The following is a 15,488-nucleotide window of genomic DNA, read 5'->3' as shown; positions in this document are numbered from 1 at the left end:
AAAAGAATAATTAAGTCGAAAATACCTTTATTTTACTTTAGATTTAAATGTGCACATGCATGCGCAGTCACAGACTGTATACATACATACATTTCCATAGGTCTGCATTATATTAGTATTTTTTATCATTATTCCATTTTTTTTTTTGGTGGTTTCATTTGATTTTTTTTTTTTTTTTTTTTAGGAAGAATAAAGCCTGTTGAGTAACCTGTAACCTGTTGAGTGAAAAAAATATTGCCATATAGTATATAATATATACTATTTGGCAATATTTTTTTTAATTTTTTTAATAAAGCTGAATTTTCTGTCCAGACGGAGGAGGCGCACCTTAAATATATTAAATTAAATAAAATTAACATTTAATTGAGCTGATTTGGCCGAGTGTCCTCTTTTATGGAAATCAAATCAAAATAACACCTTATATTTGGGCCCTTTCGGACTTTTCATGACACTTAGAACTTCGACATACAAATGTGAAGGAACAATTAAGTGCAAGACATCAGAGCTAATTAATGAACAAAAATGTTCTCTAATTGCTGTGCGCCAAAAAGTTTGAGTATGCCAAAATGCAATAAACTTTGTATAGCTAGATATGGCTGTAGCTGTCCTTCAGTACTTGTTCTACATGAATCTAGTTTGTTGTTCTTTCAGCACAAAAAATTGTTGTCAGTTTATTTCTTTGTAATTGAAATACATGTGTAGTGATATACTGTAAATGTGAATACATAACACATGTCCAACCCTTTCAAATCACATTTAAGGACAGTTGAAATAACAGTTGAAACGTTTGCTGTTTATTCTGTTAGGCAAGGCAAGGCAAATTTATTTGTTGAGCACAATTAAACACAAGGTAATTCAAAGTGCTTTACTTCACATAAAAATCCAAAAACACAAATAAAATGATACATGATAATCACATTAAATCATCACGGAAGTTAAAACAAAAATAATTAAAACAGGAAACAGAAATAAATAAATCAATAGATGAAAAGTAAAAATCATATAACTTGAAATCTGGAGTGTATGGGCAGTTATGAATATGCTGTGGTAAATAGTTTTTGGCCCTGATTTAAAGAGCTAACGGTTTAAGCGCACTTTAGAGCTTCAGGTTCCAGAGGTCTGCTTGCATCTTGTTCTAGGAACACAAAGCAGGCTGGTTCCAGGCTACAGTAGTGGTCTAGAAGCCTTGTAGAGGACTAGAGGTCAAACAAATCAAGCATGTATTTTGGTCCAAGGCCTTTAGGTGTTTTGTAGACCAGCAGCAATATATATTTTATAATGTATCATTTGACTCACAGTAAGCCAGCGTAATGATTTCATAACTGGTGTAATATGATCCAGTTTCCTTGTATGTGTAAGGACTCTGGAAGCAGCATTTTCCATTAGCTGCAGCTTCCTGACTGTTTTTTTGTGAAGACCTGTAAATACACCATTACAATAGTTCAGTCTACTAAAAATGGAAAGAAACTAAAATAAATAAATAAAAAATCAATGTCTTGTTTGGACAAAAGCCCTTTAATTCTGACTATAGTCTAAGGACGCAGTAATAGGCAGATTTAGTGAAAAACTTTAGATGGCTGTCAAAGTTTAGATCTGAGTCAATAATTACGCCAAGATTTGACTTGGTTTGTCGCCATAAGTGACATTGTGCCCAGTAAAGTGCATATCTTTGACATTTTCTTCTTTGGCCCAAAAATGATCACCTCTGTCTTTCCGTCATTTAGCTGGAGAAAATTCAGGTACATCCATTCATTGATTTGATGAATACATTTACTCAGTGAGACTAATGTTAGCTGTGTTGGAACTAGAGTGGAATTTTGGATTCCTTGGAACTTTAATTTTATAAAATATCAAAATATAGGTGTAATAGCCCTGTTTATTAAATTTAGCCAAAGTGTACTTTTGAGCAGAGGTGGGTAGAGTTGCCAGAAAATTTAATCAAGAAAGAGTTGCGTTACTTCAAAATAATATTACTCAAGTAAGAGTAAAAGTTGTCATCCAAGAAAACTTACTTCAAGTAAAAAAAGAATACTCAAGTATTTAGTAACATCATGAGCAACTGCTTACAATATTTGATTTTTTTTTTTTTTAAGGATAGTATTTTTTTCTCAGCATTAAGTTATCTAGATGAATCGTTATTATTAGACTGTACTATAACTTATGCCATAACCGCATTACGCTAAAGAAATGAATAAACAAAATGACAAAATGAATGAATAAATAATTGAATTCCGGCGAGAGAAAAAAAAAATCGACAGATTTGAAGCATCATTTGTCCAAAGAGCATGAGTGCCCTCTAGTGGAGAAAATAGTTCATATTTTGAATACTTCCTATTTTGAATAGTGAATAGTTCCTTCATAGTTTCTTTTATGAAATTTAAAGGATCACATCTCCGGTTTTCCGTGGTCAATCAGTGCCAAATAAAACCTGAGAGAGAGGTTAAAATGTGCGCTTTCGAGTCATGTTCACAGCAGCACTCTATGTCAAAGACAATTTTTTCCGGTGCTTCAAAGATACCAAGATACCAGGCTGGCACAATCATTGAAGCTTCAGTCTGATTTGCAGAATATTTTAGAATATTCTAGAATATTCTAGAATATTCTAGAATAGAATAGAATAGAATAGAATAGAATAGAATAGAATAGAATAGAATAGAATAGAATAGAATAGAATAGAATAGCCCTTTATTGTCATTATACAGTTGTACAATGAAATTGTGGAGCATCTCCCTTTACAGTGCAGGACAAGTAAAAATCTCAAAAGTGACTTGCAAGTATAAAAGTATAAAATCTAAAAAATATGAAATGTGTAAGAGGTATTTTTATGTTCAGGCAGTGCAAATAATCGTAGTGAAGTAGCAGCAGTTGACCGTGAAGGCATTGGAATATTGCACGTAAATAGTATTGCACATAAAATACGTGTGAATAGAAGTGAAGTAGCAGCAGTTTACAGTGCAGGCATTGAATATTGTACGTTAACATTGCACGTAAGTTGTATTGCCCATAGAATATTGCATGTAAATGAATAATGGACATTGGGTGATGTGGTGTTACATATGGCTGTTCAGGGTGGAGATGGTTTTAGCAAAGAAACTGTTTCTCAGTCTGTTCGTTCTTGCTTTTAAACACCTATAGCATCTGCCAGAGGGGAGCAGTTCAAACAGGTGGAAACCAGGATGTGAGCTGTCCTTGAGGATGTTTAGAGCTCTGCTGAGGCAACGGGTGGAGTAGATGTCCATCAGGGAGGGGAGAGGACAGCCAATATATCCTCTGCGCTGCCTTGACTGTCCTCTGAAGCCTCTCCCTGTCTGTGGCAATGCAACTCCTGTACCAGTTGGAAATGCAGTATGTTAGCAGGTTCTCAATGGATGAGTGGTAGAAAGCAAGCAGCAGCAGCTTCCTATCCAGGTTGTTCTTCCCGAAGACTCGCAGGAAGTGCAGACGCTGCTGAGCCTTCTTATGATAGCTGTTATGTTTGCTGGCCATGAGAGGTCATCTGAGAACTGGACTCCCAGGAACCTGAAGGTGTGGACCCTCTCCACACACTCGCCGTTGATCTACAGGGGCGGCGGGTCGGTACTGTTCCTCCTAAAGTCAATGATGACTTCCTTGGTTTTGGTGGTGTTTAGGGCCAGGACTGTAGGCAGCCTCATCTCCCTGTGAGATCAGTCCAACCGCTGGAGTCATCTGATTATTCTTGCGACGTCTCACTGGTGAAAGTGGTAGAGCCACTGTTGTCCCTGGCAAAAAAAAAGTACAATCTAATATGTAGAATAAAGAGGAAAAATGTAACGACTAATGCTTCCCAAAGTAGCAGAGTAAGATTAACGTTTCTTCTTCACAAATCTACTCAAGTAAAAGTAAAAAGTATGGCTTAGTAAAACGACTCTTAGAAGTACATTTTCCCCAAAAACTTACTCAAGTAAATGTAACAAAGTAAATGTAACGCATTAATACCCACCTCTGCTTTTGAGTGTAATTAAAATAAAACAAACAAGCTTATCATCACTTCGTCACTTCATCAGTTGTCCAAGGAGGAGTTACTTTGAAATGAGGATGTATTCTAACACACTCTATGAATAAAAATAAATATCAATAACCTATTTAGGCCCAATGTGAAAATCAAATTAAAAAGGAAAGCATTGCAGAACAGTAGTGGTCAACCGGACACACATCCGCTTCTGTAAGTTCCTGCATGTCCTGCTAAAAAAACAGAGCAACTTGTGTTGTCGGGGGAAGGGCGCATTACATCAGGACAAGAGGGAGCTGTATGGGAAACATGGAATGAGAATGTTTAGTTATCCAAGGGTGAACCAGCTGCAAGGATACATACGTAGTAGTTCTTCATTGTAACACTGCTCATGTTATTGTTTAAAACTTATGAAGACTTCAGAAGGGCACATAAATAAATCATGTTTATATTTCCACAATAATTTTTGATATCACTCAGTTCAACATATTTCGTCTGAGCCTAATGAATGGCTTGGGCATCAAACTAAGTAAAATGTGTTTCAGTATAATCTGCAGTACACAAGCAGTAAGCAGAATACTTTTATTATAGTTCACAGGATGTCTAAATGGTCTTACAGGGCTTTAGGACCTGGTAGGGGGAGGATTCTTCTCCCACAGCTCTTGGATACATGGGCGGGACATCCTGGAAACCAGACTCCCGTGCAGAGATTTTTTGTTCACTGAAAACAGAGTTTGCTTGAATCCTGCAACTTTTTCACAAAATTCTGTTGGCATCAGAAAAGCATACATCGTTTAAATTGAATTTGGAAGCACATTTGCAGCAAGTGGTGGAATTGCTGAACGAGCCAAATAAGGTAAGATACAAGTATTAATAGGGGGTGCATGCTGTGAGGAGTGTTCAACTGTTGGTTATTGCCCAGGCATGTAAAAGGAGATCACAAGTTTAGATTTAGGATATGCACTCGTGGTGCCATTCTAGAGTGAAGAATGTGTCCCTTGTTAGAGGTTTTGTACAGTAATGTGAAAAATGAAGGAAATGATGGACTGCATCATCAAAGTGTAGAGATTTAACCAATTTCCGACATATTGCACGTATTTTGTCTTACATGTTACTATCCATATGGTTTTGTACGAATCCCATTACCATGGTTTTAGTTTAGAATTGTGACAGCTACTTTAGGAGCTCATTACTGCAAACAGCATAGATAACTATGATGATGCATAGTAGTACTATTTCAAGATGAAATCTTTTAGATCACATACTTTAAATCTGAACTCTTTTTTAATTAATTAGCAATGTTCTCAGCCAATGTAAAAGTTATTACTAATATTTTAAAATCTGATAACCATCATAAGGTTCTCGAAATGGACCACAGCACAGTTTTGGCTAAGCTACACCCAGCTGCTGCCTACGTGGCCCTTATGTAATACTTGCCTTGAGAGTTTTCTGAATTGTTATCATCCAATATATTATTTTCTAAATATACCACAAATAAAAACTACTGAACAACCTAAATTTGACCAATCCTCAATTGTACTGCCTCATTTTTTCATCATCTCTTACTAAATGTTATCAGAAACACAACCTAGTGCAATCATTCAAATAATATTTTCTAGGGTTGCAACTAACGATTATTTTTTTATAATCGATTAATCTGATTATTAATTGAACGATTAATTGGATAAATGTCACTTTTTTCAATGACCTACACAATTTCACTTGAAGTTGTTTTAGGCATGTTGTAAGTAACAATGAAGACATAACTGATGACTATTTCCTTCAAAAATAATATTTTATTACAGCTTCCTGACTTAACTGTAGTCTAAAACGGTACTGTTTTAAGTACCGTACATAAAACTTGTTAAGTTTTTAATAGAGGTTCTGAGTATAAAACATAAAAAGAATTTCTTAGATAAAAGTCTTGTTCATTCAAATTTTAAAAAGTGCTGCTGATTTTTTTCTTGAAGGCAAAGTGATGATTTAAATTGTGTCAATGTCTCATTTCTTTAAAAAAAAAAAAATAAATAAATAATAATAATAATAACAAAATCAAATAAGGAGGAGGCAGACGAATCAGTTTCTTTATCAAACAGTTGTTCATAAATACAGTCCAAATCCAATTTCGAAGCACTCTCTCTTGTATGACAATTTACGGTTTTTAATGGGCGTTTGTGTTGAAAGGAGACTCTAAACTGTTATATGAATGGGTTAATGTGTGGTTTCTTTATAAAAGGAAACGAGACAACGTTATTATCTAACAATAACTCAAGTGCTAATATGCTTCTCCAAAACAATACAAATGGACACTTGAGACACTGATTAGCATAATCGCTATCTAGCTTAGCGCTCTGTGCTAAGTAGTAACATCTTATTAGAATACAAACAATACAATTGGCTTCATTTACTCACCTCTGACGGAGGCTCACTGGATCTAAGAACACAAAAGACAATCAAACTGTCAACACTTCGTAATATTATTGATTCACCAAACCAACCTGAGTAATAGTATAGCAGTGAACTCTCTCTCTCTTGCTCTAATCATTGGCGCACGCACAGCCTCACTTTACACACAGACAAGGACCCAAACGGGACCGCTCATAACTGCAGGCAAAAATCGATTATCAAATACATTAGCAACTAATTTCCGTAATTTTCGGATTATAAGGCGCACTTGACTATAAACCGCCACATAAGTCACACTTGATTGTTACAAGTTACATTTTTGGGGGGAAATGTATTTGGTTAGATACCAAGAACACACTTTATAGAAATGAATACGGACAGGCTAAATATAGGTATCTGTTAGCATCACATATTGTTTTTTTTGGATGATTATAGCCCAAACAAAACAACCCAACAATTTGTTTACCAAACTCTCGATCTTACTCCAAAACAGTACCAGATGCATTAAAGCACAGGTTTCAAACTCATGGTCAAGGGGCCAGATGCGGACTGCCACTTGCCTGGTACACCAGACTTACCGCTGTTCCAGCTATTGAGTCTGGCCACCATTCAGCGGATACAATTTCCAGGGCGGAGCAAGCCACAGCAAACAGACAGCGGAGTGGACCAATCAGCGACGGGCAGAAGTGATGTTAGTAAAATGACGAGGGCAGGACGAGGGACTTGCGCGCGAAAGTAAACATACGAGGAGAGCGGAGTTTATTCAACATGGCTTGCACGAGACAGACTGTTGTCAATGACTCGTGTCGATGTGTTTTTGGTCATTTAAAACTGATTTTACCGTGGATTGGAACATATTCTTGGCTCTCCTGTTCACCATCTGTGTTGTTGTGGAGACGACTTCCGACGCGCAGGAGTGACGTTGCTCGTTAAGACACGTCACGCAAATAAACGAATCTGATTTGTCTATTGATTTTGTACCTGCTCGAGAGGCCGTTAATTGGCTGGTTCCCAGACTTTTCTCTCAGTGTTTGAAAAATACAGGGAGAACAGTCTGGCCGTGCCAGGCAAGACTGCCACATCATTTTGTGTGGCCTGTGAACATAAATTGCGTGCATTGACTTCATGTTTCATGCAAAAATAAAATTTAAATAATATGTCTGTAATCCTCAATGAAAGATCAAGGACAAAAAAAAATCTGAGATTATTTACAAGTTTTCCCTCTTTTTATTATTATTTTAAACAAGTAAATAAATCAATTAAAAATAAATAAACTTTTAATAAATATAGATATAATAATATGCGATCTGCTGGCAACCAATTCAGGGTGTGCCCTGCATCCTGCCCGTTGTTAGCTTGGATAGGCTCCAGCACCCCCGTGATTCACGCAAGGATAAGCAGTTCAGAAGATGAATTACTGAAAGAGAATAATATTTAGTTTTTCATTTTGTTAAACAATAAAAGAAACAAAAGAACATTTACTGTTTTTTCACCATTTTTTAAAATAAAAAATGTAAATAAATAAAAGATGAGAAATATCTAGGAAAATATCTGTGATTAAGATGTTCATAAAAGAGGTTATTAGTTCAACAATCCCACAAATCGATTCATCAACTATCAAAACATTGATTAATTTGATCATCGATTAGTTGATACTATATTGGTAGACGTGATGGCCCTCCGAAAGGAAACCATAGCTTCTTTTGGCTTGCGATACAGACTCCATAAAAGTCTTCACCTTCATGATCCATTCTTAATAACTCAGCGAACTTTGGGAGTTATTGTGGCTTTAAGTCGCAATACGGTAGCCCTAAAGCACTGTACAGTATTTACTGTATGCAATGTGTGATGTTGTTTTCTTCATGTTTTCTTAGGTGTTCACTTATAGACTCTTTACCATGTGGCTAAATGTGATAGCAGTGGCATTCTTGGCTACCTCGGCGTCGGCTGCCACAGCTGCTTCTCCCGACAAAGTCCTCAGTAAACATGCCACCACAATGGCTGACAACAGTGCCAACTTGGCTTTCAATCTTTACCAACACATGGCAAAGGAGAAGAATGTTGAAAACATCCTGGTTTCTCCTGTTGTGGTGGCATCCTCTCTGGGTTTGATGGCTCTTGGGGGAAAGGCCTCGACAGCCTCACAGGTCAAAACTGTTTTGAATGCAGCGAAAGTGCCAGATGAGCAGCTGCATTCTGGTTTGGCCGAGCTTTTGACTGAGGTGAGTGACCCCAAGACCCGCAATGTTACCTGGCAGATGAGCAACCGTCTGTATGGACCCAGCAGTGTAAACTTTGTGGATGCTTTTGTGAAGAGCAGCAAAAAACACTATGATTGTGACGCTGCAAAAATCAACTTCAAAGATAAGAAAAGTGCTCTGAATTCCATCAATGAATGGGCTGCAAAGTCCACTGATGGCAAAGTGCCTGAGGTCACAAAAGATATAGCCAAGAGTGATGGTGCAATGATCATCAACGCTATGTTTTTCAAACGTGAGTATGAATAATTTTGGCTTACAATACTATCGATCTTTCATGCTAATAACTTCATTGGGCCGTGTGTGAGCTGGAGCGTACAACTACTCAGACTTAGCAATTGGGATAACAGCGTTAGATGAATTAAGTGTATTACTAAATGGGTCATTCCAGAATTGGAGGATAATTATAAGTATCACAATTTTGGGACTATAAGGCACACTTGACTATCAGCTGCCACCCACCAAATTTGATCCAATGTTCATCGTTCATCCAATGTGCCTCCTTGCATGCATTGCAGCGCTACAGGTGTAAATAACAATAAAAATTCATGTTCTGTGGTAATTATTTCTTCCGTTACTGTTCCAGTTGTTTCATTAATTGGTAGTTATAATATTTAGTAACATTTTATTTGACAGTGGCACCATAAGACTGTCATAAGACCATCATAACTATGACATGACACTCCATGAGCATTAATCAAAGGCTTGTTTAGCTCACCTTACATATCTCTTTTTATTAAATGATTGATTATTTACAATATTTGGCATAATCGTAGTATCAGGGTGCTAACTAATATAGCTTTTTCTCAGGGGTAGAAGTTCTGCTCTGCTAGCTACTGGTCTTTGGTGTTTACAATGCTTGGTATGATTCCTGCAACAAAGTAGCAATCCATACTGGATTAGCTTTCTGTCTGGAGTAGGAGCTAGCTGTTTAGCTGGCTTTTATTCCTGATCACGAGAACAAACTGATCATATATATAAGATGGTTGCATGAAGTCGTGTATGAAAATTCACTCAACGCTAACCACTGAAAAGTAAAACAATGACATATTTGCTCCGTCTGTACGCTGTGAGATAAAATGTCCTCCAATTCTGGAATGACCCATAAAGTGGACTGGGTAGTAATTGTCGTTGCATTGTGTTGTTCGTCACACATTCATAAGATACCGTGTTCAAGCGTAAGTGTGCCCATACATGCTATTAGCATCAGAACAACCTCACACAATTATACAAATGTGCAGTCCACTTTTTGTCAACACTCCAACTCCTTGTTACCTCAGATAAATGTATAATGGATGGATGAATTGATAGAGTTTAGATCGTACATCTTTTTTATTCACAGCTCACTGGGACGAGGAATTTCATCATAAAATGGTGGATAACCGCGGATTCATGGTCTCACATAGCTATACTGTCTCCATAGAGATGATGCACCGCACGGGTAGGTACCATCAGCCTTCAATGGAATGGGCAGTCGGGTAACAATTTTTTTTTAACACCAGCCTTACTAACAAATAACTGACAAACTGCACAGAATTTGTTGAAATCAACTCCACTGACTGATTAAACCCCTGCTAAACTAGAAGATTAAAGTGCCTATGACAGCAAAAAGCATATTTATTTTAATATTTCCTGCAGTGTTTTATGCTCCTATATGAAATGGACCTCTTGGATGTGTGTTGAAGCGATCGTTTTATTTATTCCATTTTTTCAATCCCGCGCCATGAAAATGAGTGACTTCCGGCTCCAGTCTCGGGTTGAAGACAAATGCGAATGTGATCTAACCCAGGTCAGTATTTCACAATACAGCATTGCTTTATAACGTGTCCACCGAGAATGCCTCTCGGCCAAGGACCAGCGGCTTATCGCACAACCCCCTCGGTCCTCTTTGCGTGCCTGCCAAGAGAGCACTATTCTCGGCTTATGCTCGAGCAGTTCTCCATATCGGCCAGACTTCCAGCCCCTCTGCCTTCTTCGTGTGCCCGGCAATAGACCGATATCCTCGGGTTGGGCTCGGGCAGCTACGCTCTCCTCCGATGTCGGCCAGTTTGTCCGGCGGTCATTCTCCAGCTGCTTCCCCGGAAAACGAACTATCTTGTCCGCAGCAGGGGAACGACGAGTTTTTACTTGCCCGCCGCCGGGGGGTCTCATCCATGAAGCCAATCGACAACCCCGCCGGCGTTTGAAAATGATCCGGGGTAGTTTTGTGTGATTTTTCGCTTTGAAAGGCGAGAATAAGACTTGGAAACGCCACTCGGTTCGGGTTAGCGTGTCGGCTAGCTGTCACACCTCCTGGTTTGTTTACGCTCGCCGAAGCCTGGGCAGGGAAATGACAAAAGCTGGACTAATTCTAGTGGCATAAAATATCGTTCGGGAGGTGCAAGGAGTCGACAGTTTTGACCATTATAGAGTAATTTTGAATAAATGCATTTTTAATATTTCATATTCCATTTAACACAAGACTGTTATTTTTCATGACATTTATTTAGCAATTGGAGAAAAATACTTAGAAAAAAAGAATATCCTGTTGATATTGGATATTGGAGTAGAGAGATTTAAACAATCACATTTTGCTGCTCTCTTCATTGCATTTTCCTCGTTCTGAATAATTCCCCCTCAGCTAGCTGAATTCTAAGTCAGATAAAATCGTGACCCTGCCGACGTCATCCTCAAGCTAGGGATGCTAGAGCGCTATGATGACAGGCAGATTAAAAGACTTAATTTCTCATCATCTACACTTTGCCAAATTTTTTTGTATATAGTCGAACCGTCTCAAAATATAAATTCTAATTCACATAATAATGCTATTTAAGATTCTTTTAATGCTGTCGCAGGCACTTTAAGCCTAATGTAAAAAATTCTGAACTTCCCATTTGATAACACAATCAGTTCCGTTTTGCCGAAAGCAATCAAAAATACAAGCAATTTGTTGCTGAAGTATTTTAGCAGATGTTTATAAGCTGTGCTGAAAAATTATTAATTGCATACAATTTTAACCACTATTTGCGACACTGCAGTGTGGTAAACTTTTTGTAGCAAAGCAATGAAGCAAATTATAGCTAGAGGCAATAAATGTGTTTTCTCTGTATTACAGTCATAATATATTATTTTGGTTTACTAGGTATATATGGCTTCTACGAGGACAAAACCAATAAGGTGACCATTCTGAGCATGCCACTGGCTCTTAAGAAGTCTAGTCTGGTGTTCATCATGCCTAACCAAGTCGACAGTCTGGACGGAGTGGAGAAGATGTTGACCAAGAAGCAGCTGGATTCTTGGATGAGTAAGCTGCAACAGACGGCAGTGGCTGTGTCTCTGCCAAAAGTCAGCATGGAAGTCAGTCACAATTTAGAGGTAAGCGTCTACTTGAGAACTGCAATTGCAATATCTCATGGTTCGTCCTGCATGATCTCTTCATTCATCCTCAGAAACATCTTGAAAAGTTGGGTCTGACAGAGGTGGTCAACAAATCCAAAGCAGACTTGTCCAAAATCTCTGGGAAAAAGGACCTCTACCTATCCAGCGTCTTTCATGCAGCAACCATAGAGTTAGCCACAGAAGGAAATGAGATGGACACTTCCATCTTTAACACAGATAAACTGAAGTCACCCAAACTGTTCTATGCAGATCATCCTTTCATTTTCTTGGTGAAGGACCAGAAGACGAACTCCATCCTGTTTATTGGCAGGCTGGTCAGGCCAAAGGGTGAAAAGATGAGAGACGAATTATAACCACATATTGACGTGTGCGTGCGCTGTGAGAGAGAAAGTGTGAGTGAGGGAAAAAAATGGATGTTTGCTAGTTATACTTTGAGTACATTCCTGTCACACACTGATACCGTTCCACTAGAATTTGAAGAGGGATGTATTTTTTAGAGCATCAATTAAGGCTGTATGATTTGGTGTATCAGTTGTTGAATGAAAAATCACTTGAATCTAATGGAAACAGGGAGAGGACCTCTGAGTGTGCCAGCCTAATATGGTTTCCGATGTGTGGTCATGAATTTTTTTTTTAAGGGTTTTACCCAGATAAGAAAAGTGTTTTGTGTCCAGGATGACTGCTCAACATTGGTTTGACATGCGCTATCCTTGACAAATACAAATGGAATTTTCAAAAGACAATGAAAATTGTGTTGTTTCTTTTGACTTTTCAATTAGTATAGAACGTATTTGTTGATGTGTGGTGCTGGTATGTTACGTAGTTGCAATTCATCCAAGGGTCTTTATGTTTGTAGTCAAGGTTAACAGTTGACATGCTTGTGGAATGCAGGCTTTCTTTGGAATTTAAATAAAACCTTGAAATACATTTGAGGGGAAATTGCATACCCTTGGGATATTTCTATTCGAGCAAGTTTTTCAATAGTGTAAAATATGTGGTGTGCACATATGTTACATTAACATGTAGTGGCCAATCAGTCAATTGAAAATGTTTATTTACATTGATAACAAACAGAAATTGACATGGGAGAAGGGTCTTTGTGAGTCAGCAATTACTTTTTTCCCCTCATTTTGCTTGACCTGTTCCCAAAAAGATATTGCATGATTGTTACATGACGCCATTGAACGCAATATTATATATGAATGAGCTAACAGAGGCAAAGAAGGGTAGGCTACAGACAGGCATGTGTACAGGTAGGCTCCCGGTGATCATTTGGCACTAGCGCTTTTGATCCCTGCGAGAAAAGTACCCTTTTGCCGGTGGCAAATTTTCTCACAGGGGCGGCCACTTAAAATTTGGGAAATCTGTCACTTTAAGGAAATGCATACTGATGTACATTGGTTTATTGTGTTATATTTAATTTGACTAATTAACACTAGAAGTATCACGGGTGTCCCATTTTGGGACATCCTGGGGTCATACGCTCCCAAGCCGAACCTAGCCTTTGTTTTGTAAATGGGGCCATTACTTATGCACCGCCGGCCGCATTCCATTTCTATTTTTCTTCCCCCACCCCTTGGCCCTTCAAACGAAGCAATAAGGGGTAGGGCTTGAAACGTCAGCCCTACGAATTGGGACACTTCTTCACACTCACGTACGTAATAAGTCCGTTCAGCCAGTTGTTACGTAACCAAAAGCGACGATAAAAAGTGCACTAAGTGCACTTGTGCGTTTAGCAAAACTGAAAACAAAACAAACATTACAAATGAAGAAACACAATGAACAATGAACTAACATTACAATTAGTGGTGTCGATTTTTTATTTATTACACCCCTAAATAGTGCACTTTTTATCGTGATTAATCTTTTTTAACTATTACTTTTCTGACTGAAGAAAACACATTGAAAGTAGATAATACTGGTCATCAGCTGTCAGAATATTATTTGGATGTATCAAGCTTGTTTCATTTAATTTAAGCAAAGCAAACAAAACAAACACTTGTAACTAACGGAAGGGTCCACAACACATGCACATAGATGTGGAGCACTAGTTCAGTTTAATTTAATTTGGTTTCAAATTCAATGTAATATTTACACCATTGTATGAAACCTGAATGATAGTGTGTTTCTGAACCAAGAGTGGTATTTACTAATCTTGCATATTTTTTCCAGCAATTTCATGTGTCGTGCTCTTCGTTTCACCACTGTTGCTTGGTGTGCTTAGTTGTAGTATTTCTAAATATCTACGTATATGAAGGTATATCCACAGCAAATTGTTAATTTATCTTTTTATAAATGTTTTAACATGTAGAGGGTATTCAAACAAATACATCCGAATGAATTAGAATTATTAAAATACTGTTATTAAAATATTCTCAGAAGTTTAGCAGTTTAGTGTCAAGTAAGAAATAACAGTGTCTGATAGGGGGGTTGTGCGAAACAGGCTCAGTCAGGCTACTTTCAGACAAAGTAGCTTGACTGAGCCTGTTTCGCACTACCCCCCTCCTCAACTAATGGCTCAGCTAATGGCTGAAGAGGGGGTTGTGCCAACAAAACAAGGTCTGGGGACTGAGATGGTCATGGGAGGAGCTTGATTTTGTGTCTGGTGAACCATTTCTGTGTAGATTTGGCCATATGTTTAGGGTCACTGTCTTGCTGAAAGACCCAGTGACGACCCATCTTCAGCTTTTGGGCAGAGGGCAACAGATTTTGATTTAAAATGTCCTGGTATTTCAAAGCGTTCATGATGCCATGCATCGTAACAAGGTTCCCAGGGCCTTTGGAATCGAAACAGCCCCACAGCATCACTGACCCACCCACATTCTTCACAGTGGGTATGAGGTGCTTTTCAGCATGCGCATCTTCCGTGGCACGCCAGACCCACTCAGAATGTTTGTTGCCAAAAAGCTCAATCTTGGTCTCACACACAAAAATACACACGGTCCCAGGCTTCAACTGGGACCGTGTGCTTTGGTCAGATGAGTTAACAGGTGACACTTCAAATATGAAAAATCGCTGGTTAACAGAATTTGCAAACGAAAAAAAAAAAAAAAAAAAAAAAACATCTATTAGTGACACCACAAGCAATAACGAAAAGTGCTTTTTGCGGAGTGTAAAGTTGTTAGCGGTTAAGCGAACGTACTTCCGGTGAACATTTCAAAATAAAAGCACGTCACGTTTGTCATATAAATTAACGATTTCTGGAGTTAATCCCACATACTTCAGAATTAATACTATAATATGTAAATACTATAATACTACAGAATTCAGATTTTACACTAAGAATATCTTTAAAATGACACCCTTTTTAAAAAATATGATTGGCAATGAATATTATAATTATTATTATACTATTATATATAGTAGTATACTATAATAATAATAATGCTCAGTGTTCTTGAATCTGGTTACATTCCATTCTTTCGCACTAGTAAATGCTATCAGCTAAACCTGCACAATAATTCATTTGAACCTCG

General features: G+C 37.9%; 1 protein-coding gene across 1 annotated transcript; it reads left to right on the top strand.

Annotated features, from left to right (window-relative positions):
- Positions 1-4,607: 4,607 nt before the first annotated feature.
- Positions 4,608-14,434, top strand: serpinh1a (serpin peptidase inhibitor, clade H (heat shock protein 47), member 1a). The gene is made up of 5 exons (XM_057820109.1): positions 4,608-4,826; positions 8,251-8,869; positions 9,977-10,075; positions 11,756-11,988; positions 12,063-14,434. Exons 2-5 carry the CDS (start codon positions 8,275-8,277, stop codon positions 12,363-12,365), a joined length of 1,230 nt encoding a protein of 409 aa, XP_057676092.1. The 5' UTR covers positions 4,608-4,826; positions 8,251-8,274; the 3' UTR covers positions 12,366-14,434.
- Positions 14,435-15,488: the final 1,054 nt, after the last annotated feature.

Source organism: Corythoichthys intestinalis, chromosome 18 (genome assembly GCF_030265065.1).
Source record: "Corythoichthys intestinalis isolate RoL2023-P3 chromosome 18, ASM3026506v1, whole genome shotgun sequence".
In the NCBI taxonomy this organism is placed as follows: domain Eukaryota; kingdom Metazoa; phylum Chordata; class Actinopteri; order Syngnathiformes; family Syngnathidae; genus Corythoichthys; species Corythoichthys intestinalis.
The sequence above is the reverse complement of the archived record's forward strand: the minus strand, read 5'-3'. Positions and strand labels throughout refer to the sequence as shown.